At 48.9% G+C, this 25050-nt stretch overlaps 1 protein-coding gene across 1 annotated transcript in view; it reads left to right on the top strand.

Moving 5' to 3' along the window:
* The window catches only part of DNAH11 (dynein axonemal heavy chain 11), a 3642058-nt gene that overhangs the window by 2554932 nt on the left and 1062076 nt on the right, over nt 1-25050 (top strand). The window contains exon 62 of the mRNA XM_078663510.1: nt 7509-7610. Coding sequence (XP_078519636.1) covers nt 7509-7610 — 102 coding nt within the window. The remainder of the gene's footprint in view (nt 1-7508; nt 7611-25050) is intronic.

The following is a 25050-nucleotide window of genomic DNA, read 5'->3' as shown; positions in this document are numbered from 1 at the left end:
GCGGGTGCGCCTCTGCCAGGGTCTTGAGCAAAAAATCACTGTCGCGTTGGCCATCCCTGGACACGTGTTTCGAGGTTGTTACCTCTCGTCAGCAGGAAATAGGCATATATGTAGGGGTGCTGCGTAGGCTGCCAAAAAATATCCTCAGGTCCGGTACCACTCGTGGCAGGCAGGTGCGTAACCCGGGCTCGTCAGCCCCACCAGCTCAAGAGAGCTTGAATATAAAAGAAAGTCCAATTGGTCGCACACTGCTTGTCCTATCAGCGTGTTGCCCCAAAGCATTGTGGTCCATCAAGTAAGCATCAGCGGGTGCGCCTCTGCCAGGGTCTTGAGCAAAAAATCACTGTCGCGTTGGCCATCCCTGGACACGTGTTTCGAGGTTGTTTCCTCTCGTCAGCAGGGAATAGGCATATATGTAGGGGTCTTGCGTAGGCTGCCAAAAAATATCCTCAGGTCCGGTACCACTCGTGGCACGCAGGTGCGTAACCCAGGCTCGTCAGCCCCACCAGCTCAAGAGAGCTTGAATATAAAAGAAAGTCCAATTGGTCGCACACTGCTTGTCGTATCAGCGTGTTGCCCCAAAGCATTGTGGTCAATGAAGTAAGCATCAGCGGGTGCGCCTCTGCCAGGGTCTTGAGCAAAAAATCACTGTCGCGTTGGCCATCCCTGGACACGTGTTTCGAGGTTGTTACCTCTCGTCAGCAGGAAATAGGCATATATGTAGGGGTGCTGCGTAGGCTGCCAAAAAATATCCTCAGGTCCAGTACCACTCATGGCACGCAGGTGCGTAACCCGGGCTCGTCAGCCCCACCAGCTCAAGAGAGCTTGAATATAAAAGAAAGTCCAATTGGTCGCACACTGCTTGTCCTATCAGCATGTTGCCCCAAAGCATTGTGGTCCATGAAGTAAGCATCAGCGGGTGCGCCTCTGCCAGGGTCTTGAGCAAAAAATCACTGTCACGTTGGCCATCCCTGGACACGTGTTTCGAGGTTGTTACCTCTCGTCAGCAGGGAATAGGCATATATGTAGGGGTGCTGCGTAGGCTGCCAAAAGATATCCTCAGGTCCGGTACCACTCGTGGCACGCAGGTGCGTAACCCAGGCTCGTCAGCCCCACCAGCTCAAGAGAGCTTGAATATAAAAGAAAGTCCAATTGGTCGCACACTGCTTGTCCTATCAGCGTGTTGCCCCAAAGCATTGTGGTCCATGAAGTAAGCATCAGCGGGTGCGCCTCTGCCAGGGTCCTGAGCAAAAAATCACTGTCGCGTTGGCTATTCCTGGACACGTGTTTCGAGGTTGTTGCCTCTCGTCAGCAGGGAATAGGCATATATGTAGGGGTGCTGCGTAGGCTGCCAAAAAATATCCTCAGGTCCGGTACCACTCGTGGCACGCAGGTGCATAACCCGGGCTCGTCAGCCCCACTAGCTCAAGAGAGCTTGAATATAAAAGAAAGTCCAATTGGTCGCACACTGCTTGTCCTATCAGCGTGTTGCCCCAAAGCATTGTGGTCCATGAAGTAAGCATCAGCGGGTGCGCCTCTGCCAGGGTCTTGAGCAAAAAATAACTGTTGCGTTGGCCATCCCTGGACACGTGTTTCGAGGTTGTTACCTCTCGTCCCCAGGGAATAGGCATATATGTAAGGGTGCTGCGTAGGCTGCCAAAAAATATCCTCAGGTCCGGTACCACTCGTGGCACGCAGGTGCGTAACCCGGGCTCGTCAGCCCCACCAGCTCAAGAGAGCTTGAATATAAAAGAAAGTCCAATTGGTCGCACACTGCTTGTCCTATCAGCGTGTTGCCCCAAAGCATTGTGGTCCATGAAGTAAGCATCAGCGGGTGCGCCTCTGCCAGGGTCTTGAGCAAAAAAATCACTGTCGCGTTGGCCATCCCTGGACACGTGTTTCGAGGTTGTTACCTCTCGTCAGCAGGAAATAGGCATATATGTAGGGGTGCTGCGTAGGCTGCCAAAAAATATCCTCAGGTCCAGTACCACTCATGGCACGCAGGTGCGTAACCCGGGCTCGTCAGCCCCACCAGCTCAAGAGAGCTTGAATATAAAAGAAAGTCCAATTGGTCGCACACTGCTTGTCCTATCAGCGTGTTGCCCCAAAGCATTGTAGTCCATGAAGTAAGCATCAGCTGGTGCACCTCTGCCAGGGTCTTGAGCAAAAAATCACTGTTGCGTTGGCCATCCCTGGAAACATGTTTCGAGGTTGTTACCTCTCATCAGCAGGGAATAGGCATATATGTAGGGGTGCTGCGTAGGCTGCCTAAAAATATCCTCAGGTCCGGTACCACTCGTGGCACGCAGGTGCGTAACCTGGGCTCGTCCGCCCCACCAGCTCAAGAGAGCTTGAATATAAAAGAAAGTCCAATTGGTCGCACACTGCTTGTCCTATCAGCGTGTTGCCCCAAAGCATTGTGGTCCATGAAGTAAGCATCAGTGGGTGCGCCTCTGCCAGGGTCTTGAGCAAAAAATCACTGTCGCGTTGGTCATCCCTGGACACGTGTTTCGAGGTTGTTACCTCTCGTCAGCAGGGAATAGGCATTTATGTAGGGGTGCTGCGTAGGCTGCCAAAAAATATACTCAGGTCCAGTACCACTCGTGGCACGCAGGTGCGTAACCCGGGCTCGTCAGCCCCACCAGCTCAAGAGAGCTTGAATATAAAAGAAAGTCCAATTGGTCGCACACTGCTTGTCCTATCAGCGTGTTGCCCCAAAGCATTGTGGTCCATGAAGTAAGTATCAGCGGGTGCGCCTCTGCCAGGGTCTTGAGCAAAAAATCACTGTCGCGTTGGCCATCCCTGGACACGTGTTTCGAGGTTGTTACCTCTCGTCAGCAGGGAATAGGCATATATATAGGGGTGCCGCGTAGGCTGCCAAAAAATATCCTCAGGTCCGGTACCACTCGTGGCACGCAGGTGCGTAACCTGGGCTCGTCAGCCCCACCAGCTTAAGAGAGCTTGAATATAAAAGAAAGTCCAATTGGTCGCACACTGCTTGTCCTATCAGCGTATTGTCCCAAAGCATTGTGGTCCATGAAGTAAGCATCAGCGGGTGCGCCTCTGCCAGGGTCTTGAGCAAAAAATCACTGTCGCGTTGGCCATCCGTGGACACGTGTTTCGAGGTTGTTACCTCTCGTCAGCAGGGAATAGGCATATATGTAGGGGTGCTGCGTAGGCTTCCAAAAAATATCCTCAGGTCCGATACCACTCGTGGCACGCAGGTGCGTAACCCGGGCTCATCAACCCCACAAGCTCAAGAGAGCTTGAATATAAAAGAAAGTCCAATTGGTCGCACACTGCTTGTCCTATCAGCGTGTTGCCCCAAAGCATTGTGGTCCATGAAGTAAGCATCAGCGGGTGCGCCTCTGCTAGGGTCTTGAGCAAAAAATCACTGTCGCGTTGGCCATCCCTGGACACGTGTTTCGAGGTTGTTACCTCTCGTCAGCAGGGAATAGGCATATATATAGGGGTGCCGCGTAGGCTGCCAAAAAATATCCTCAGGTCCGGTACCACTCGTGGCACGCAGGTGCGTAACCTGGGCTCGTCAGCCCCACCAGCTTAAGAGAGCTTGAATATAAAAGAAAGTCCAATTGGTCGCACACTGCTTGTCCTATCAGCGTATTGTCCCAAAGCATTGTGGTCCATGAAGTAAGCATCAGCGGGTGCGCCTCTGCCAGGGTCTTGAGCAAAAAATCACTGTCGCGTTGGCCATCCGTGGACACGTGTTTCGAGGTTGTTACCTCTCGTCAGCAGGGAATAGGCATATATGTAGGGGTGCTGCGTAGGCTTCCAAAAAATATCCTCAGGTCCGATACCACTCGTGGCACGCAGGTGCGTAACCCGGGCTCATCAACCCCACAAGCTCAAGAGAGCTTGAATATAAAAGAAAGTCCAATTGGTCGCACACTGCTTGTCCTATCAGCGTGTTGCCCCAAAGCATTGTGGTCCATGAAGTAAGCATCAGCGGGTGCGCCTCTGCTAGGGTCTTGAGCAAAAAATCACTGTTGCGTTGGCCATCCCTGAACACCTGTTTGGAGGTTGTTACCTCTCGTCAGCAGGGAATAGGCATATATGTAGGGGTGCTGCGTAGGCTGCCAAAAAATATCCTCAGGTCCGGTACCACTCCTGGCACGCAGGTGCGTAACCCGGGCTCATCAGCCCCACCAGCTCAAGAGAGCTTGAATATAAAAGAAAGTCCAATTGGTCGCACACTGCTTGTCCTATCAGCGTGTTGCCCCAAAGCATTGTGGTCCATGAAGTAAGCATCAGCGGGTGCGCCTCTGCCAGGGTCTTGAGCAAAAAATCACTGTCGCGTTGGCCATCCCTGGACACGTGTTTCGAGGTTTTTACCTCTCGTCAGCAGGGAATAGGCATATATGTAGGGGTGCTGCGTAGGCTGCCAAAAAATATCCTCAGGTCCAGTACCACTCGTGGCACGCAGGTGCGTAACCCGGGCTCGTCAGCCCCACCAGCTCAAGAGAGCTTGAATATAAAAGAAAGTCCAATTGGTCGCACACTGCTTGTCCTATCAGCGTGTTGCCCCAAAGCATTGTAGTCCATGAAGTAAGCATCAGCGGGTGCGCCTCTGCCAGGGTCTTGAGCAAAAAATCACTGTCCCGTTGGCCATCCCTGGACACGTGTTTCGAGGTTGTTACCATTCGTCAGCAGGGAATAGGCATATATGTAGGGGTGCTGCGTAGGCTGCCAAAAAATATCCTCAGGTCCGGTACCACTCGTGGCACGCAGGTGCGTAACCCAGGCTCGTCAGCCCCACCAGCTCAAGAGAGCTTGAATATAAAAGAAAGTCCAATGGTCGCACACTGCTTGTCCTATCAGCGTGTTGCCCCAAAGCATTGTGGTCCATGAAGTAAGCATCAGCGGGTGCACCTCTGCTAGGGTCTTGAGCAAAAAATCACTTTTGCGTTGGCCATCCCTGGACACCTGTTTGGAGTTTGTTACCTCTCGTCAGCAGGGAATAGGCATATATGTAGGGGTGCTGCGTAGGCTGCCAAAAAATATCCTCAGGTCCGGTACCACTCCTGGCACGCAGGTGCGTAACCCGGGCTCGTCAGCCCCACCAGCTCAAGAGAGCTTGAATATAAAAGAAAGTCCAATTGGTCGCACACTGCTTGTCCTATCAGCGTGTTGCCCCAAAGCATTGTGGTCCATGAAGTAAGCATCAGCGGGTGCGCCTCTGCCAGGGTCATGAGCAAAAAATCACCGTCGCGTTGGCCATCCCTGGACACGTGTTTCGATGCTTACTTCATGGACCACAATGCTTTGGACTTTCTGGCCACTGCAGAAGACTGAACCCTGCACGCAGTAGTGGCAGGAAGAGAGATGCTGCCCGCTCCTATGGCTGCATTTGGAGTTGTGGGTGCTTGGGAGCCAGTGGGGCAAGGAGGTGTGGGCTCCATCAACGGTCCCCAATGAAATGGGGAAGAAAAGAAAACACAGCAAACAAAAGACTCTGGTTCGGGGCACAGCAGGCGAACCGCTGTCTAAAACATTCACTGCTCCCAAGGGGGCCTGGCTGTTTTGGCTTTAATTTTGGACGTTTCTTCCAATGTATGGCTCTAGGACAGTGGGGTCACCACCAACAAGGTTAGGAAGTGTGCAGCTTTCCCCAAAGAGGGACTTGAGGAGTCCCCTCCCTGAGTGGAATGGAATCAGAAAGATTAACCTTACCAGGATTGCCCTCATATTTTCAAACACTATCAAGGCTGGATCTTTCGCTTTAAAGCCCGGGAGTATTGAACCCTAAATAGGCTATAACTGTGGTTGCAGTTGTTATTGCCTGAAAGTTCTGAAGGTGGTTGAAGGAAGTACATGTCTTGAAGGGGACAAGTGTATGTTTGAAATGCAATGTCATAATGTGATGCTTTTATGATTGCAGTTTGATGGTTGAAAATAAATAAAACAGGTTTTTCTTATTTTAAATGTTTTATTGGTTTCTCATAACGATGACTGCTCACAGTAGTATATATGTTCATTAGCATTACAATCTTTATTCACGCTGGATTATTTTTTATGATAATTGCATTTAAATACAAAATAATGATTTTGGCATGTGGGTTGCTGCTCTTCAACCATGTCAAAACCAATTGACTCGCTTGATATGTTTGTGTGACCCCTGTAGCAGTTCAAAGGTAATTATGCAATGTCATATATGGTATTTTCCATCTGCCAATGTACATATTTCTAAAGTATTGCATAGTATTTAGTAGTGTGGACAATCATTTTTTTAGTGGTAATATTGTGTGCCAGTGAACTGTCATTTCTAGCCCATGCCACCTTCACTGAGTAGGCCTTGGACTGCTCTGCCTCCCGTCCCTGAGAGAGTCAAGTGCTACAATGGGGTGCTTGATTCCCAGTAAGGGGATTGAAGACCTATTACTTGTGTAGGCCACACAACTAATAACTCAATTTTCTATACCCCGTCCTCAAACATCGCAGTTCCCTCTTTCCATATATAGGTCGGGAACCGTAGGATTTCCAACAGCACATCCTCGGCTGATTAGACCGTTGGAAACCCTTAGCCTGATGGCCCATCCATCAGTGGGCTGTCAAGTCACAGTGAAGGCCAATTGCCATATTTAGGACAGAGTGATCATCCCTGATTTTCACTGCCCAGGTCCATCTTGCAAAGAATGGCCTACCTGGCTTATCGTTGTCCCCCATGAACAGGGAGAAAACTCTGTGCATGCCAGGGCCACTGAGGTTGTCTTTTTCACAAACAACCCTCAACTTTGGGTGCAGTGATCACTATAAAAGGCAGGGGGTCTTCCAGCGGGGGAGAAGGGATCAGGCTTCGGCTGAACATGTGGGCCATCCGCCAGGGTTTAAATTGCAGATGGCAGTAAAAGAAAGAAATAGAGTTCTGGAGGGTGAGTTATTTTGGTTACCTGACCTGTGTTTGAACGTTTTTATCTTAGTGGAAATTTTGTGAGACAGCACTAGAAATCAGACATTATGTGCTTGTAGTCTGGTATGCTGTGCAATGTTTGAAAACGTAATTTATGACTTTGCATGCAAGGCGTAATATTATGGCTGTGCTATATGTGAAATGGGCATTGGCATCTACTACTTTCTTGACAAGAAATCATAGTGAATATCGCCTCTTCTGTCCATGCAAGCACACGTTTGGTAAATTGGCACATTTCTCAGAGGAAGTGTGAGAAAATGTGTTCATGTGTGGAAGGGGGTTGATGTCTTATGTCAGATTTCTCTCTAATAAGATTTGTTATATGAGCTGTTTTAAACTATTCCATTTATTTCAACTGAAAAAATAGGATGGTGCCTACAAGGGATTGGTTTATGACCTATTGTAGACTGAATTATGTAACTTTTTTTTAAAGAAAAAGTTTATTGCATGGACATTGATATTGTATCACATTGCTGATATCATATAGCTATGCCTTTATCCAACAATTATTTGACTTTAATTTGAAACAAATCCCTATCTATATTTTTTAATGGTACATTGTATTGGCTCTTTGTATTAGGTCTACTGTGATGTAGAGCCAAAACGTCAAGCACTAGCTAAAGCAAACTTGGAACTGACAGAAGCTACAGAAAAACTTGAAGCAATCAGGAAAAAACTTGCTGTAAGTAGAATCAGCAGAAATGCAAGCTACCATATCTTTCAGCTTATCAATGGTTCATATTACTGTGTGTTTGTAAGCATATAGTTTAACCCACATGTTCCGCCTTATTAAGCATTAGTCTACGGTGATGTAAAATATATATATATATATTGAATATGATGATAGAATTGTTAACCACTGGGGGTATGGCCTGATTGTCCAAGATAGCGGGTGCACTCTAAGGACACTCCTGGACCTCCTCCATCATCTGATATCATTCTGCCATCAGGCGGCCCTACAAATGCCACAGTGAGCGCTTTGAGTGACTGAACACGTGACTCAAAATCATGGCCACCAGATCATACTGGCCTGGTGAGGCTGTACATCCTTGTCCATGTTGAAGTCAGGATGGTGGCAGAGTACTGAAAAGCTCCTTGGCGCTCCGCTGTCGGAAACACTTTCTTGCTTCCCAATGTACTGCAGGTGATCCTCGAGAGCGTAGGAGCTCGAACTCTACAAAGGCATGAACGTGAGACTGCTGATCGACTGTTGAAGTGCCGGGCCAGTGGAGGTGCCCATCCAACGTTATCTAGCCATCCCAGTGAGTGAGATCTGGCAAGAGGAAGCACCCCACCTAGAGATCTCAAGGAGCTGCTGAGCCCGGCTTCTAATAGACCCCTGCCCAGACTGTGCTCGAGTGAGTAGCACGTGAAGCCAGTGGGAGGAGTGACCAGGAGCTGTTGGCCAGCTGTACCGGCTGTAGGGTGACACCAGCAGTATAGGTGGCCAATTGGCCCAGTGCTCCTGCTCCTGGGACTGGTGAGGTGATGAGCTCTTGATCCCAAAGGCAAAGGGGTGTGCAATACTGGGGCATCACCAGGCGGGCCTGCTTGGGCACCACACAGAACCCAGTAAAACAACAGAAACCTGGTGGCACTTGGTTATCATCCTGCCCCATGGGACCAGCACGTGGTTTCAGACTGGGTGTTCTTTCCTGGGCAAGCCCCAACTGCTTGTGCTGCCTTTTCCCTAACATCAGTGGCAAGCAGACTGGGCCACACTGGAGTTGCTGCCACCTCTTCAACTGCAATGGGCCTGTTGCGTTACTCAGGATCCCAGCTCTGAGTAATCTTATCTTCAGGCCCGGAGTGAGGCCTCATATGATTGAGGGGATGTCCAGCTTAGGAAGAGACTCACAGGTACATTTTGAGGGAGCATCCTGATTTGGTATGAACCACAACAAGCCCACAGATATCTGACATTCCCCTCTTAACTTCTCTTGTTCGCCATCACCCAACCCATAGTGCGGATTAAAACATGGGGAAGGATAAGTGACTAAGCACACAAAGCAAAGATTGATTAATACACTACTCTTGATTAGGACAGTGCCAAACCTCCTCCCACGGAGATCTCCGTGAGCCAGAAGACAATCGACTCTAGTGGCAACGGGACTATCTTGCAGGCAATCCAAACAGCTCATGAATCAGTTGGAACTAAAACCGAAGAAGCAGGAGGAGGGGCGACACTCCACCACCAGGGCCTCCCTAATGTGGTGGTCAGAGTCTTGAGTCTGTTTTGGCAGATGTATTCACTACAGTACATAAACTCTATGTATCACAGATCTTATCTAGAACCAAAACTCTTGAAGAGACGCCAGAGGATGCAAAGAACAGATCATGGTGCAACAATCTTTGGTTAGTTGGGTTCTCAGAGACAGCTGAATCTACAGACCCAGAGATGTTCCTCAAGTCATGGCTTACATCCTGTATTCCAGAGGCGAGGCTTTCACTCAGGTTCACAGTCAAAAGACCTCACCGGTCCTTGACCCAGAAATCCCAGTTGGGTGCCCCCTGCGTCCCATGATTGCCCCGATACTTAACAGCCATGGCGGAGACACTATCCTGTGAGAAGCATGGAAAGCTGGTACCCTGTGATTCCAATCTAACCATATAATGATCTTCCTGGACTTCACCAAGCTTATTCAGAAGCGGAGGAAATCTTTTAGTGCCATTAAACAGAAGCTCCGAGCAAGAAACTTACAATATATGTTAATCTTCCCTGTCGAGCTTAAAGCAATTGACAACTCTCAATTGCACTTCTTCAAGACCCTAGAGGAAGCATGGGACTGGGCATGGAGACTAAAGAAATTAGTTGCCATATACCTTCGAGTCATGACACGACTGACCATCGTACCTGGTGGGCCTTGGGTGATGATGTGCCAATCAAGCCCATTTGACAGACTAGGTCCAGTAGGGTTGGGGATGACCCAAGACTGACTGGACTCCTCTGAGACAGACAAACGTCACCCTGCACTACTCTGAGCGACATAGTTCAGTCACCATTTATTGGCACCGATCATATTGACTCCTGAATGTAACACTCAAATGAAGACCAATACCCTTGATTTGTCTTCTCTACTTCTGGGAAGCACTCAGATAGTGTAGGAGCTCATGCAATCATGAGCTTGATTTCTAGAATCGCCTTGCACCAGGGCTACTTAGGGAACCTCTATCAACAACATTTGACCGTGGCACAAATCCTGTACAGGTTACTGTATGTTCATGTTTTCATTTTTTCTTTTTTTTGAGTACCCATGTACAAAGATTTAAGGGTCACAGGTAACTGAGCTAAATTTGCAGGCCTCAAGGCTTATTGTCTTAGGTGTTCCAACACACTGCTTGAGACAGCATTCAAAGCCCCATAACCACATGGCTAACTTTACAATTCTGTAATGGATTGTTACCTGCTTGCTAGATCAGCTTAAGAGAATAACTGTTCTTTGAGACATCTGAAAACACAGGCCTGCATTCCTCATGCTGCAAGAAGCTCATCTGGTGGGCCCAATTTGCCCCTTGCTGCAACGCTTTGGCTATAACAGCTTTCCATGCAAGGGCCAGGAGGGGTGGCTATATTCCTACATAGGAACTTTCCTCAAGTGATATCTGTGATCTCTTCACACTTCCTCTTTAGGTGCATTGCGATATGTGGTCTCCTGGAAGGTAAAGAATACAACTTCATAAGCTTCTATGTGCTACTCCAATTGCCCAAACCTACACCCATCTGACAAGGATGGTCTCCGTTGGGCTCTGTGATGCCTGAAGGATATGGTATCCACACAATAAAGAATACACATACACCTCAGCTGCACACAAGAAGCTTCCCATCTTAGACCTCTTCTTCTTCCCACCACCAGCTTTCTCCACACGACATTTTCACACAGGGTATCTCAGACCATTCACCTATTATTGCTTGTTTCAAGCCGGCCGCTGGAGATCGACATCTCCTATGGCTCTTAAACAGGTGGTGTCTAGTGGATGAACAATGCTCTGATCATCTATTGACAGAGCTTTAATCCTACTTCCAAATAAACCAAAACTTGGTTGCCTCCGTGGGTACACCGTGGGCTGTTGGTAAGGCCACCATGATGGTGGTCGTAGCCATAAAGAAAAAGACAGGCAGTGAGAGGTAACTGATCTCGAATTCCGGATCCTACATTTATAACATCTATGCCTAATGGAGACATTAGTGGCTCTCAAATGTTAGCTTGAACTTAAAAGAACTGCATTGTAGCAGAACTGCCTAGAAGCGGCCTGCCAATTGTGGAGGGCCATGACTAGGAAGATATAAGAACTCAGAGATAATATCGGAAAGTTAATTTACTGGATGGCCACCAACGAGATGACATCTAGAAAGTCCAAATATTATAGACCATAACAATCAGAAAAGACACAAATCAGCAGAAACCGCAGCGACATTCACTGCTTATTATCAAACTTTATAGGCTCAATGATGTAGTTTGCTTCAAGAACAAACTAACTCTGTCCTCACAGACATACCTGCCTCATCATTCACCACCTCTCATAGAAGGGAACTAGGCATGCCGTTCACATTAGATGAATTTGTCAAGGCTATGCAAGATATGAAGGCAGGCAAAACACCTGGGCCAGACAGTTTCCCACTGGAATACTAACTACCATAAAATCCATGAGATCCCCAGCCTCCACCTACTGGATCTCTACAGAGAAGCTGCAGCAAACAGGGCCTTTCTCCAGTCCTTGACTCAGCTAATATTATTGTCATTTATAAAACTGGCCCGCCCGTAGATTGCTGTGCCTTATATAGGCATATACATTTTTTGATCAGAACTGAGATCAAACTATTCACCAAAATTCTGGCTAATTTATTCCAGCGGTGTCGGGCTGGGCTATCTGCGGGCCGGAAAAGCAGGCGAGGAGGCCGTAGGTAGTGTGCTATACTGTAGGTTTATTTTTATACAGTGAGCCAGAATCAGTGTCCCAAACACCAGAAAGGAAAACAAGGAGAGGTCCGGGTTCGCCGTCTGCTCCGGGTCCTGGGCGCAGTCCTGGGGCGGGGATTCTCCGACGTCAGCCTCGATGCAGAGGAGATCCACGGAGGGCAGTAAGAGAAAGAAACAAAGGACCGTTAGTCTCCTCCTTATGTTCCAAAGTTAAACCGAACACCGTCACCCGGGTCGTGAGGGGGCGGGAAGAGAAAAGAGGCCGTGAGGAAAGGAGGGAGGAGGGAGGCTGGAACACAAGGGGGTTGTAGAAAGGGTGTCGGGAAGGGAGGTGTGGGAACAGGGACAGGCGGGGCCACTACAAACAGTGCGAGTGCTATACAAGATATGTTACAGTGCAGGGGACGTGCTGCTAAAGAGAAGGGTATATTTACAGGGTGTTACTAGGACTCCTAAGGAGTTGGGGTAAGGAAGGCTGAAGACACTCACCCGGTCCGCCGTAACTCTCCAAGTGAGTTACGGCCGCTCTTCAGCCACCTCCTGTGGGCTCCACCACTCTTCGGTCCACACCTCTTCGTCACCCGTCTGCTCTCCTACTCCAGCTCCGGTCTGAATCTCCTGCCACAAAACTCCGACGGGGTGTTCTGCTCGGATCCGACTTTTATCCTGTGCTGACTCTGCCGCCGGGGCGGGACTTCCTGGGTCGGCGGGATATACTTCCTCTGGTCCCGTGGTTCTGGTTGGTCCCTGTGGAAGAAAGAAGGGCGGAGTCCCGTGTGTTATGGCCGGAATGCCGAGTTCTGTCCTCGCCCCATGACAGGGGGAGCGCTGTTGTAGTCCCGGTGGCGGAGATGATTGAGGTAGGTGCGGGGATGTGCAGCGCTCCTGGGGGGGTCGCGGGGCCGCCACCTCACATACCCTTCCCCTAGCTGTCCTTCTTGTACGGGATGGGGAATGAGGGTAGCGTGACAGAAAATCGGCATTGCCCTGGTCTGACCCTTTCCGGTGTAGCGTCTTGAAGTGGAACGGCTGAAGGGATAGAAACCAGCGGAGGACCCGGTCGTTCTGGCCTTTGTTCCGGGCCATCCACTCCAAGGGAGCGTGATCCGTATAGAGGACGAAGTCCCTGCCCTCCAAGTAGTAGCGTAGATTGTCAATCGCCCATTTTATGGCTAGGGCTTCTTTTTCTACCACTGAATAGTGTTTTTCCCTGGGAAACAGTTTACGACTGGCGTAGAGAATGGGTCTTTCATTGCCTGCGGAGTCTTTCTGGGACAACACTGCCCCCAGCCCCTGTTCAGAAGCATCTGTTTGAAGGATAAAGGGCAGGGAGAAGTCAGGGGGCATTAGAACAGGGCTTGAGGTCAAGGCGTTCTTTAGATCTGTAAACGCGTGCCAGGCTTCGGGAGAGGGGTTCCGTAACAACTCGTCGGATCGGTTTGTCTTCTTTAGGAGATCCGTCAGAGCAGCGGCTCTCTGGGAGAAGTTGGGCACAAACCGCCGATAATAACCAAGAAGCCCTAAAAAGGCACGCAGGTCTTTTTTTGTCTGTGGAAAGGATAGGGACCTGATAGCCACGGTTTTGCTCTCCTGAGGTCTTATCAGTCCCTCCCCCAGTAGATACCCTAGGTATTTGACAGTCTTCGCGGCCAGAGTGGTTTTGGCGGGATTGATGGCGAATCCATAAGAGCCCAGGGAAGAAACAACACTGCATAGATGTTTCACATGTTGTGGCCAGTTGTCGCTGAATATGACGATATCGTCTAGGTAGGCTCCCGCGTACTGTGCATGGGGTCTTAGAACATGGTTCATTGCCCGCTGAAAGGTGGCGGGTGCCCCGTGAAGACCAAAGGGCATAACTAGGAACTGGTATAACCCCTCAGGGGTAGAAAAGGCTGTCTTTCTCTTGTCTTGCTCCCTGAGGGGGATTTGCCAGTACCCCTTACAGAGGTCAAGGGTGGAGATATATTGCGCCTTCCCTATCCTCTCTATCATTTCGTCCACCCGGGGCAAGGGATAGGTATCGAATGAGGATATTTTGTTGACCTCCCGAAAGTCTATGCAGAAGCGGACCGACCCGTTGGGTTTTGGGACAAGGACGATAGGGGAGTTCCAGTCGCTAACTGAGGGCTCTATTATCCCCATCTTTTGCATGTCCTCTATCTCCTGCCTTATAACCTCCCGACAGGCCTCGGGTACTCTATAGGGTCGCAACCGGACCACTCTTCCTGGTTCGGTTTCGATGGCATGCTCAGTAATGGTGGTGCGACCTGGGGAAGAGGAAAAAACCCGCTGAAGGGGTCCTAGGGCATTGCGGAGTTCCTGGACTAGAGTAGGAGGTAGTTCGGTGTCTACACAAGGGTCAAAAGAAAAGGGCAGGGATCGGTTGCTTCCGGTTAACACCGGCCGGGGTCCTTCCCATTTTTTCAGCAGATTTACGTGAAATATCTGGGAAGTGCCGCGTGTGGCGTCCAGTTCTACCTCATAGGTCACCGGCGTCACCTGCTGGAGAATGGTGTAAGGGCCTTGCCACTGACCCAGGAGTTTCTGGTCGGACGAGGGCATCATGAGAAGGACTAAATCGTTGACAGCAAATACCCTGGGACGCGTGCCCCTGTCATATTGCTTCTTCTGGCTGGTTTGGGCACTTTCTAGGTTCTGTCGGACAATGTCCCGTATCATGCCTAGGTGGGTCTTAAGGTTATCCATATATTCCGGAAGCGGCCGTGTGCGATCGGGCTCTGCTTCCCAGGCCTCCTGTGCCATGTCCAGCAGGGTGCGGGGAGGCCGTCCATATAGCAACTCGTAAGGGGAGAAGCCTGTGCTGCTCTGCGTTTTACAGCGTATGGCGAACAGAGCCAGGGGCAACATATCCTCCCATCTTTTGGCTTCCAGACCCAAGAGCTTTTTGAGAGTCTGTTTGAGGGTGGCATTGTACCGTTCCACCAAACCGTCCGTTTGCGGATGGTAGGCGGAGGTACGGATTTGTTTGATCCCCAGCTCAGCACAGACCCGTTTCATAAGGGCTGATACAAAAGGGGTACCCTGATCTGTCAGGATCTCTCTGGGAAACCCTACCCGAGAGAACAGGGTGATCAGGGCTTTTGCTATCGCCTGGGTAGTGGGTTGGCGCAGGGGTATGGCTTCAGGGAAGCGGGTGGCGTAGTCGACTATGACTAAGGCATAACGACACCCGCTGCGGGAAGGAAGGAGGGGGCCTATGATGTCCATTCCTATCCTACTGAATGGGACGTCGATGAGAGGCAGGGGTTGTAAAGGGACTCTGGGGGGTCGGTAACGACTATTTTTCTGACAGACCACGCACTCTCTACAGTAGGTTTTGATCATCTGGTGTACACCCGGCCAATAGAATTTCTCCAGAACAGCTTGGCTGGTTTTCTCATCCCCAAAGTGGCCCCCTAGGAGGTGGCTGTGAGCGAGGAAGAGGACTTTGTCCTGGAAGGGGCCTGGGACGAGTAATTGTGCATGCTGGGGAGTACCCCCTCCCCGGTACAACAACCCGTTTCTTTTGAAAAAGTAGGGACCTACTTGTAAGGGGTCTTCGTGCTCAAGGGCCCTTCCCCACGCTTCCTGTAGGAGGGGACCCTCCTGTTGTGCCGCCCTGAACTCTCTATCAGTCTGCCAGGGATGTTCTTCGGGTACCACAGGATATGCGCCGATGTACTCTTTCTTTTCTTTTCTCCGCTGACTTTTGGGTTTATGTGGCTTAGGTGTGGACTCCGGGGGAGACTGTCCAAGATAAGGCGCATCCTTCCACCATTGGGCGAGAGAGTCCGAGGTCTCCTGTAGTAGTGTGGGTAATCCTGGATAATCACTCCCCAGAATGGCTTGTTCAGGGAGAGCAGGCACGAGGCCTACGGTGAGGTTGGTTCCTGGATCCTTCTGATGCTGGATTCGTACTTGTGTGGTAGGGTAGTGCTTGGTGTCCCCGTGGACACATTGGATGGCCACTACTCCCGTAGGGTGCTGGACGGGTTGGGCCAGATCTTGGGGTCTTACAACACTCTGACGGCACCCTGTGTCAGCCAGGGCCATCAGTCGTTGTCCATCCACAGCAACAGGACAGTGGAACGGCGGGGGAGCGGACCCTGGAGGGTGACACAGGTAGTTCCGTACCAGGCCTATCTCCATTGGCTCTTCCTTCTGTGGGCACATCCGAGCGATGTGTCCAAACCCACCACAGGAGTAGCACTGGGGTCCGGGGTTGGGGGATCGGAACAGGACCGGAGAGGGCAGAAGAGGAGAAGGTTCCGGTCTCCGTCCCGGTTGTGGACGAGGGGGACGGGGAACCATAGTGTGTGTGTTCCTGTGCGTATGATCCTCCCTTCCCCGTTGGAGCTCTTGAGCCCGACTATAGGCGGAGGCAATCTCTATGGCGGTTTCGAGAGTGAGCCTAGAGTGTTGTCTTACCCATCGCTGGGTGGCCGGGTGCAAGGAGTTCAGGAATTGCTCCAGATATATCTTCTCAAGGATATTGTCTTTGGAGGATGTCTCGGGTCGGAGCCATCTGTTGGCGAGATCTCGGATTCGGAAGGAGAGAGCTCTTGGATTCTCCTGGGGTTTCTCCTTTGCTTGTCGCAATTGTACCCTGTAGGTGTCGTCGTCTATACCCAAGCGTTCTAAAATGCACCGTTTGATGTCTGCATACGGGGTGGTGCCTTGGATGTTGGCCTGTTGGTAGGCCGCCTGTAGGTCGCCGGTCAGAAGGGGACCCAGGTATTGACCCCAGCGATCCACAGGCCAGTTGGCCGCTTGTGCCAGCCTTTCAAAGTTCGTAAAGAAGTAGTCCGGATCCTCACCTGGGACATACTTCTGCAAGACTACTGACGGAAAAGACGAGACCGGCCTAGGTTGACCGAGAGCGGTAGTCAGCTTGTCCATAGTTTGCTCGTGGGCAACCCCCTGTCCCTTCAGGACGTCATGGAGCTGTCCCCTGTCGGTCTCAGCGGTCTTAAGGAATTGTTCCATTAGTTTCCCGAACTGTTCTTGGGATTCCGCCATCTGTTTCACCACGGCCTCCATGCCTCCGGCAGATCCCACTTCTGACACCAAATGTCGGGCTGGGCTATCTGCGGGCCGGAAAAGCAGGCGAGGAGGCCGTAGGTAGTGTGCTATACTGTAGGTTTATTTTTATACAGTGAGCCAGAATCAGTGTCCCAAACACCAGAAAGGAAAACAAGGAGAGGTCCGGGTTCGCCGTCTGCTCCGGGTCCTGGGCGCAGTCCTGGGGCGGGGATTCTCCGACGTCAGCTCCGATGCAGAGGAGATCCACGGAGGGCAGTAAGAGAAAGAAACAAAGGACCGTTAGTCTCCTCCTTATGTTCCAAAGTTAAACCGAACACCGTCACCCGGGTCGTGAGGGGGCGGGAAGAGAAAAGAGGCCGTGAGGAAAGGAGGGAGGAGGGAGGCCGGAACACAAGGGGGTTGTAGAAAGGGTGTCGGGAAGGGAGGTGTGGGAACAGGGACAGGCGGGGCCACTACAAACAGTGCGAGTGCTATACAAGATATGTTACAGTGCAGGGGACGTGCTGCTAAAGAGAAGGGTATATTTACAGGGTGTTACTAGGACTCCTAAGGAGTTGGGGTAAGGAAGGCTGAAGACACTCACCCGGTCCGCCGTAACTCTCCAAGTGAGTTACGGCCGCTCTTCAGCCACCTCCTGTGGGCTCCACCACTCTTCGGTCCACCCCTCTTCGTCACCCGTCTGCTCTCCTACTCCAGCTCCGGTCTGAATCTCCTGCCACAAAACTCCGACGGGGTGTTCTGCTCGGATCCGACTTTTATCCTGTGCTGACTCTGCCGCCGGGGCGGGACTTCCTGGGTCGGCGGGATATACTTCCTCTGGTCCCGTGGTTCTGGTTGGTCCCTGTGGAAGAAAGAAGGGCGGAGTCCCGTGTGTTATGGCCGGAATGCCGAGTTCTGTCCTCGCCCCATGACAGGGGGAGCGCTGTTGTAGTCCCGGTGGCGGAGATGATTGAGGTAGGTGCGGGGATGTGCAGCGCTCCTGGGGGGGTCGCGGGGCCGCCACCTCACAAGCGGGTTCTGACCATCCTTGTGCATCCTGATCAGTGCGACTTAATGCCTATTTGCAGCACCTGACACTGTATACACTGTGTATATGTGGCAGTGCCTTCACCACATGTATGACTTCTGTGGCCTCCTGCTTGTGGATTTCAAGAAAACTTTTGATTCTGTTTACTGGCCCTTCTTAGACCATCTTAGACAAAGTGTTCAAGTGCATGCAATGTGGTCTGTTCAATTCATGCGATTTCATAGATGTGTTAAAATTCTCTACTTAGAACACTCTGCAAAGGTGTGAATAAAATGTGTAGTTTCAGAACAGTTTCCCATACGTCTTGGGACTGAATCTTATTTGCCCTTAGTTCAGTTTGTTTATTGTGATGCGCAGAGACAAGGGTAGTGTTGGTGAGGCAACATATAGGAAAGAATACTGTTATATGTACATGATGTGCTACTTTTCCTGGCTAACCCTCAAATATCGAGGCCCACATTTTGTGACTCCTCAACTAGTGTGAGGAAGCCTCAGGAAAAAACTGGGCTAAATCTCTACTAGTTCCACATAAGTGAGACGACGACTCAATAACCTGGCAGATGCCTATTCCAATTAGTCGGAGCTTCCCTTCTCTTGATGTTTATATGTGGCTAGAGCCTCACTTGACATGAAACCTCAACCCTCTCATTCTACCTTTAAAAAGGAAATAAAATAATTGGTAAAGCTCCCGCTCCACATTCTTGAATCTGTAGCCATATTTAAAATGAACGTTTTCCAAAATAGGTATCACTAACCTTGGTGATGTGTGGCAAGGGTCACGCATGAAATTGTTTGAAGACCTGCAGACTCACTTTATACTCTTCCATACTCAAGTCCACAAATACCTTCAACTCCGTCATGCTCTTGTCAGTCACCAAGCCGAAGTCTCAGACCTCCCAACATATTGCCCACTAGAGACAAAACTCCTGATGAGAAATATGGGGAAGGGCGGAAACTCTCAGATATGCTGTACAATAACAACCAGTGCATCGACATATTTGTAGTGGTTAAGCTGGTATTGGCTGGCAAGATGTTCAGATGGCTCCTGTAAAATTACCATTTCCTACTGTCTTAGACTGGTCCAGCTGAAATACCTGCATATGACTTATCTCACACATCGACATCTTATATTCTGGTAAAATACCTGCTCCTACCTGCTTTCTCGGTCCAAGCGAAAATGGAAGACTTTTTCCATGGTCCCGAAATGCCCTGATATTGCAGGTATTGGCAGGAAATCAGAAAGGAGCTGACTGGTGTAATGGAAACGATACAGAAAAGGGGGTGGTGATGAACAGAGTGTCTGAATTAAGCAGACCACTCTTACCCAGTCCAAAGATCAGGGCTTGATCCATCACCGTTATTTATCTCACTGCCCCATCCCAGCTCAGAACCTGGCTATATGCAAATTAGTCTGTCCCTGGCCCAGTGCATCATGGGAACAGGGCAGACCAAACTACAAAGCCAATTCTTCACCAGAAAGGAGACAAGCTACCGGGGACCGGTTTCTGGCATTTCAGCCTCTTCGGCCCGGCTTGCTTGAATCCTGATGGAGCAGTGAGAAAGGGACTCATGTCTGAGTATACCCTGCCACACCTATAGTGGCCAAAAACGATACAGAAAAGGGGGTGGTGATGAACAGAGTGTCTGAATTAAGCAGACCACTCTTACCCAGTCCAAAGATCAGGGCTTGATCCATCACCGTTATTTATCTCACTGCCCCATCCCAGCTCAGAACCTGGCTATATGCAAATTAGTCTGTCCCTGGCCCAGTGCATCATGGGAACAGGGCAGACCAAACTACAAAGCCAATTCTTCACCAGAAAGGAGACAAGCTACCGGGGACCGGTTTCTGGCATTTCAGCCTCTTCGGCCCGGCTTGCTTGAATCCTGATGGAGCAGTGAGAAAGGGACTCATGTCTGAGTATACCCTGCCACACCTATAGTGGCCAAAAACGATACAGAAAAGGGGGTGGTGATGAACAGAGTGTCTGAATTAAGCAGACCACTCTTACCCAGTCCAAAGATCAGGGCTTGATCCATCACCGTTATTTATCTCACTGCCCCATCCCAGCTCAGAACCTGGCTATATGCAAATTAGTCTGTCCCTGGCCCAGTGCATCATGGGAACAGGGCAGACCAAACTACAAAGCCAATTCTTCACCAGAAAGGAGACAAGCTACCGGGGACCGGTTTCTGGCATTTCAGCCTCTTCGGCCCGGCTTGCTTGAATCCTGATGGAGCAGTGAGAAAGGGACTCATGTCTGAGTATACCCTGCCACACCTATAGTGGCCAAAAACGATACAGAAAAGAGGGTGGTGATGAACAGAGTGTCTGAATTAAGCAGACCACTCTTACCCAGTCCAAAGATCAGGGCTTGATCCATCACCGTTATTTATCTCACTGCCCCATCCCAGCTCAGAACCTGGCTATATGCAAATTAGTCTGTCCCTGGCCCAGTGCATCATGGGAACAGGGCAGACCAAACTACAAAGCCAATTCTTCACCAGAAAGGAGACAAGCTACCGGGGACCGGTTTCTGGCATTTCAGCCTCTTCGGCCCGGCTTGCTTGAATCCTGATGGAGCAGTGAGAAAGGGACTCATGTCTGAGTATACCCTGCCACACCTATAGTGGCCAAAAACGATACAGAAAAGGGGGTGGTGATGAACAGAGTGTCTGAATTAAGCAGACCACTCTTACCCAGTCCAAAGATCAGGGCTTGATCCATCCCAGCTCAGAACCTGGCTATATGCAAATTAGTCTGTCCCTGGCCCAGTGCATCATGGGAACAGGGCAGACCAAACTACAAAGCCAATTCTTCACCAGAAAGGAGACAAGCTACCGGGGACCGGTTTCTGGCATTTCAGCCTCTTCGGCCCGGCTTGCTTGAATCCTGATGGAGCAGTGAGAAAGGGACTCATGTCTGAGTATACCCTGCCACACCTATAGTGGCCAAAAACGATACAGAAAAGGGGGTGGTGATGAACAGAGTGTCTGAATTAAGCAGACCACTCTTACCCAGTCCAAAGATCAGGGCTTGATCCATCACCGTTATTTATCTCACTGCCCCATCCCAGCTCAGAACCTGGCTATATGCAAATTAGTCTGTCCCTGGCCCAGTGCATCATGGGAACAGGGCAGACCAAACTACAAAGCCAATTCTTCACCAGAAAGGAGACAAGCTACCGGGGACCGGTTTCTGGCATTTCAGCCTCTTCGGCCCGGCTTGCTTGAATCCTGATGGAGCAGTGAGAAAGGGACTCATGTCTGAGTATGGTGTAATGGAAAGACAGGTGGGTTTCATGCCCAGGGTGGCGCTATTAGATATCCTGGATGATTTAGGTGGTACCCGTGGAGGGGCTACCCTGATAGGAATAGACACGCTCATTGCTAAAAGAGATTTTGAATGCAGATGGAAATCTTCAAACCCTCCTTCATTGTCAGAATAGTATACAGCTATGGACTGGTGTTCAGATAAGAGGAACCCATTTATAAGGCAAAAGGATGACCTTGAAAACATTACAGAATTTGTGGATGGTGATGGTATTACTATATGCTGACCAACATGCATTGAAATGCTTGTGGCCATGACAATGTGGGGAATGTATGAAAATGTATATGGAATGGACTTTGGATGCTCCTTTGTGTGTTGACTAAAAGTTGAAGACACAACAAAAATTTGAAGTCTGGAGTAAAAATACAAACGGAAAGGTTGCCTTTATGATACTCCAGGGTTGACCACTCAGAAGCGATGCTAAGACACTGAGTCCACATTCCATGTTAAAGTAAGTATATTATTCACAAATATTTAATACGGGGTTGATCATGTTTCCTGCACACTGAGTAGAAATGTGCTTACTCATCCACAGCAGGTAGGGAATGTAACAGAATAGACTAGCAATACTGAGAAAGAAATGTAAATGTAAATCCGTATTTGTAAAGCGCGAACTACTCACCCTTACGGGTTTCAAGGTGCCGGGTGCCGTCGTGGAAATTAAGTGAGCTATTGCCCAGAGTCACATGGTGCTGAGCTGAGCTGCCGCCCGAGCAGGGGATCGAACCATGAACCCTGTGCCCCGGAGTCAGCTGCCCTGGCTGCTGCACAACACCTCTCCACAAAGGAAAGAACACAAATTAGTATTACCATTTCATTTTGGTTGTTTGGCACCAGTGATGGATTTTTCAGCTGCCATCAACTGGAATATTTGAAGGTATGGGATAATGCATTTCTGGCCAGCTCCCTAGCTTTCCAGTCCCTGTCTTTACTTAGGATACAAGATATCTTTTCTTGTCAGTAAGTTACTTTGTGAAAAGTAAGAGCAGGGAACCAACATTTTCTTAGAAGCTCGTCACTATTGCTGCCGAAAACGTACGTTTCTAAATGCCGGTATTGTTGCAAGGCTGCTTTCCACCCCATTCCTTTTTGTTTATCCACCCTGAACGTACCATCTGTCAACCTAAATCTGCAGGTTTCTGTTTCGTACCCGATTTCTCTTTGCTACAGTTTTCCTATCTTATGTCTCATCATACGAATTTGATCCAAAGCAAGAACGAGAATGGGAAAACAATGACAAAAGGAGAAAACAGGGATGAAAAAGAACCTACAAGAGTGAGCTAAAAAAAAAGGGTGGCTATGACATCCATGTTGGCTGACACACTGTAAATGGCTAACAGCCCAGGGCAGCATCCATGGCCACACAGACCAGTAACCAGCAGTGATGCAATAATTTACTCCCCTTCCCTGCACTGTGCACAGAGAAGGTGTGAGTGAGATCTAGACCCATGAATGCCTGCCATTTCCATTGAGGACAGTCTGAAACTGTGCAGGATGGATAAGTGAGTGGCCCCAGGGTGTGCACCACAGAGGAAGGCCACCGGGACAATGTGTACACACAGTGAGGACTGGGGTGAAGCTATACCTTTGGTGGTCAAAGAGGGTCAAGTGGTGGCATCCTGAGGCCCTCTGAGGCTGCTCTGTCACAGTCAACTGATCACAGTCAAAATGGCAGAAGTCTAGATACAGGCTGGCCCAAGGATGCCATTTGAGCCTGGTACACACAGACCTCACATGTCGCTCCACCTGTGTTCTGATGCAGCTTAATAGATACTGTAGAATTGGTCAATAATGCCAGGAAATGTTGAGTTGTAGGTTGTTAAATGAAACTTTATTCAATTCAACCCAGCCGGATGATGATCAACAACCCAACTGTCAAATTCAAGAACATGAGAGGTCTAAACACACATTTTGTTTACACAGAGGAATGCACTTAGTCTTCCATGCCCACAGAGTTCCTCATAGGGTGGTGCTGACCCAGGTAAGATATCACACTTCTTTTGAAAATAACATAATGATAATGAACTTCTAAGACAAAACAATGAAGCAAACAAAATGAACAAAATACATTGGCCCGATTCACAAAGGTAAACCTACATTTTTGTGTAAGTTTACTCTTTTTTTCGATATTTACAAGAAGCAATTTAATAGTAACTTTGACTGCTAAGACTTGCAGTCAGGGCGGAGAACTCTACACACAAAAAAGACAGTCCTGTCCTATCTTTTCATGCACAGAGTTCTCCACCCCTAGTGCGGAGTTTCCGCAGCCGTAAAGTTACTATTACCTTGTTTGTTTGTGAATACAAAAATACAGTAAACTTACACAGAAGTGTAAGTTTACCTTTGTGAATTAGGTCCACTGTCTCAGCTTGAAAAGGGAATTGTGTAGTTTTCTGCAAAATTAAGCATTAATGAACAATCACTGTGCACTTATGGAGTAAAGACACTAACACAGGTAGTCCTTTAAGTAACTTGAACGTTTATGTTGCCTAAAAGACTTCCTTTGATCAGCACAAGTTTCATCATAACCCACCTTTGAAAAATGAGGCATTTTACGGCAAACAGGTTTGGTTGAACTTCTTTCCCTTGCTGACACACATTAGTTTCAGTATTAACTCTCACAACCCTGCTTACGTTACAAATTCTGACATCATCTGTCTTTATGGTATTTTTTTAAAAGGTTTATCTCTTTATAAATTTGAGTAAACCTGGACCAATGTGCACTGCCAACAGGTGGTTTAATTATTACAGTAAATGACACAATATTTTAGTTTTTACTTTTCATCAAAATAACTTTTCCTCTTGTTTTATACAGCTGGTTATTTTTCACACCACTCACTCAGACCATTGAATTTCACTCCCTCTCCCCATTTCTTTCAGCTAGGATATAATAGTGTACTAGGAACTCGCCTCATAAAGAGTTCAAAAGGAGTTTTCCCAGTGGAAGCTTGTGGAGACAAGCAATGAGCAGTGATTCTTTCTGTCAAGGCTCTCCTCCAACCACAACCATTAGCTCTGGGCAATTGAATACCCTTTTTCAGAGTGTTGTTTAACCTTTCTATAGCACCAGTGGCTCCAGGATAATAAATAGCATTTTTATTGTATGTAATGCCACAATTCTTTAGAAATACTTCAAACTCACTCGAGCAAAATTGAGTATTGAATTTGGGTAACTCTCTGGAAACATTTTCTCCAGAAATTGTATGATACTGAAGGATGAGATATGGAGGATACCAGTGACCCCAACCCACGTGGGATACAAATCAAGTGAGATGTTTTCCTAGAGGACCACAATATCCATAGAAACTTCATCCAAAGAATGAATTTGAAGTTTCCTACAGGTTTTGGGAGTCTGCTTGTTAACCAGAACGTTATCACTGTTATTACACAGAGTACAATCTCTCACACTTCTCTCTGCCTCTGTGCTATCCCAGACCAGCAGCAACTCCAACGTAATCTCTTTTTAGGTTTTAACTATACCCATATGAACCTCATGAGCTAGAGAAGTAGGTTGACTCCTAAGAGCCGACTGGGATACCATTTGGGTGTTTGTCATCAGAATACGATCATCGACTGCCAGTTCATCCCTACACATTGACTAGGTTTTATTCAGAGAACCTGTTTTCCCTGTTTCTATAGCACCCACGTCTTTGCATACTTCATCATCAATCAGCATTACAGATCTCCATTCATCCTCACCCACTGCGCCTCACATACACTTAGTCTTACTTCATCCAAATTATCACTTACTTCAGGTGGTGTACCATTCAACCCATTAACCTCTACCAAATGTGAG

Source organism: Lissotriton helveticus, chromosome 10 (genome assembly GCF_964261635.1).
Source record: "Lissotriton helveticus chromosome 10, aLisHel1.1, whole genome shotgun sequence".
Taxonomy (NCBI): Eukaryota; Metazoa; Chordata; class Amphibia; order Caudata; family Salamandridae; genus Lissotriton; species Lissotriton helveticus.
This window is presented reverse-complemented; position numbering and strand designations above follow the sequence as displayed.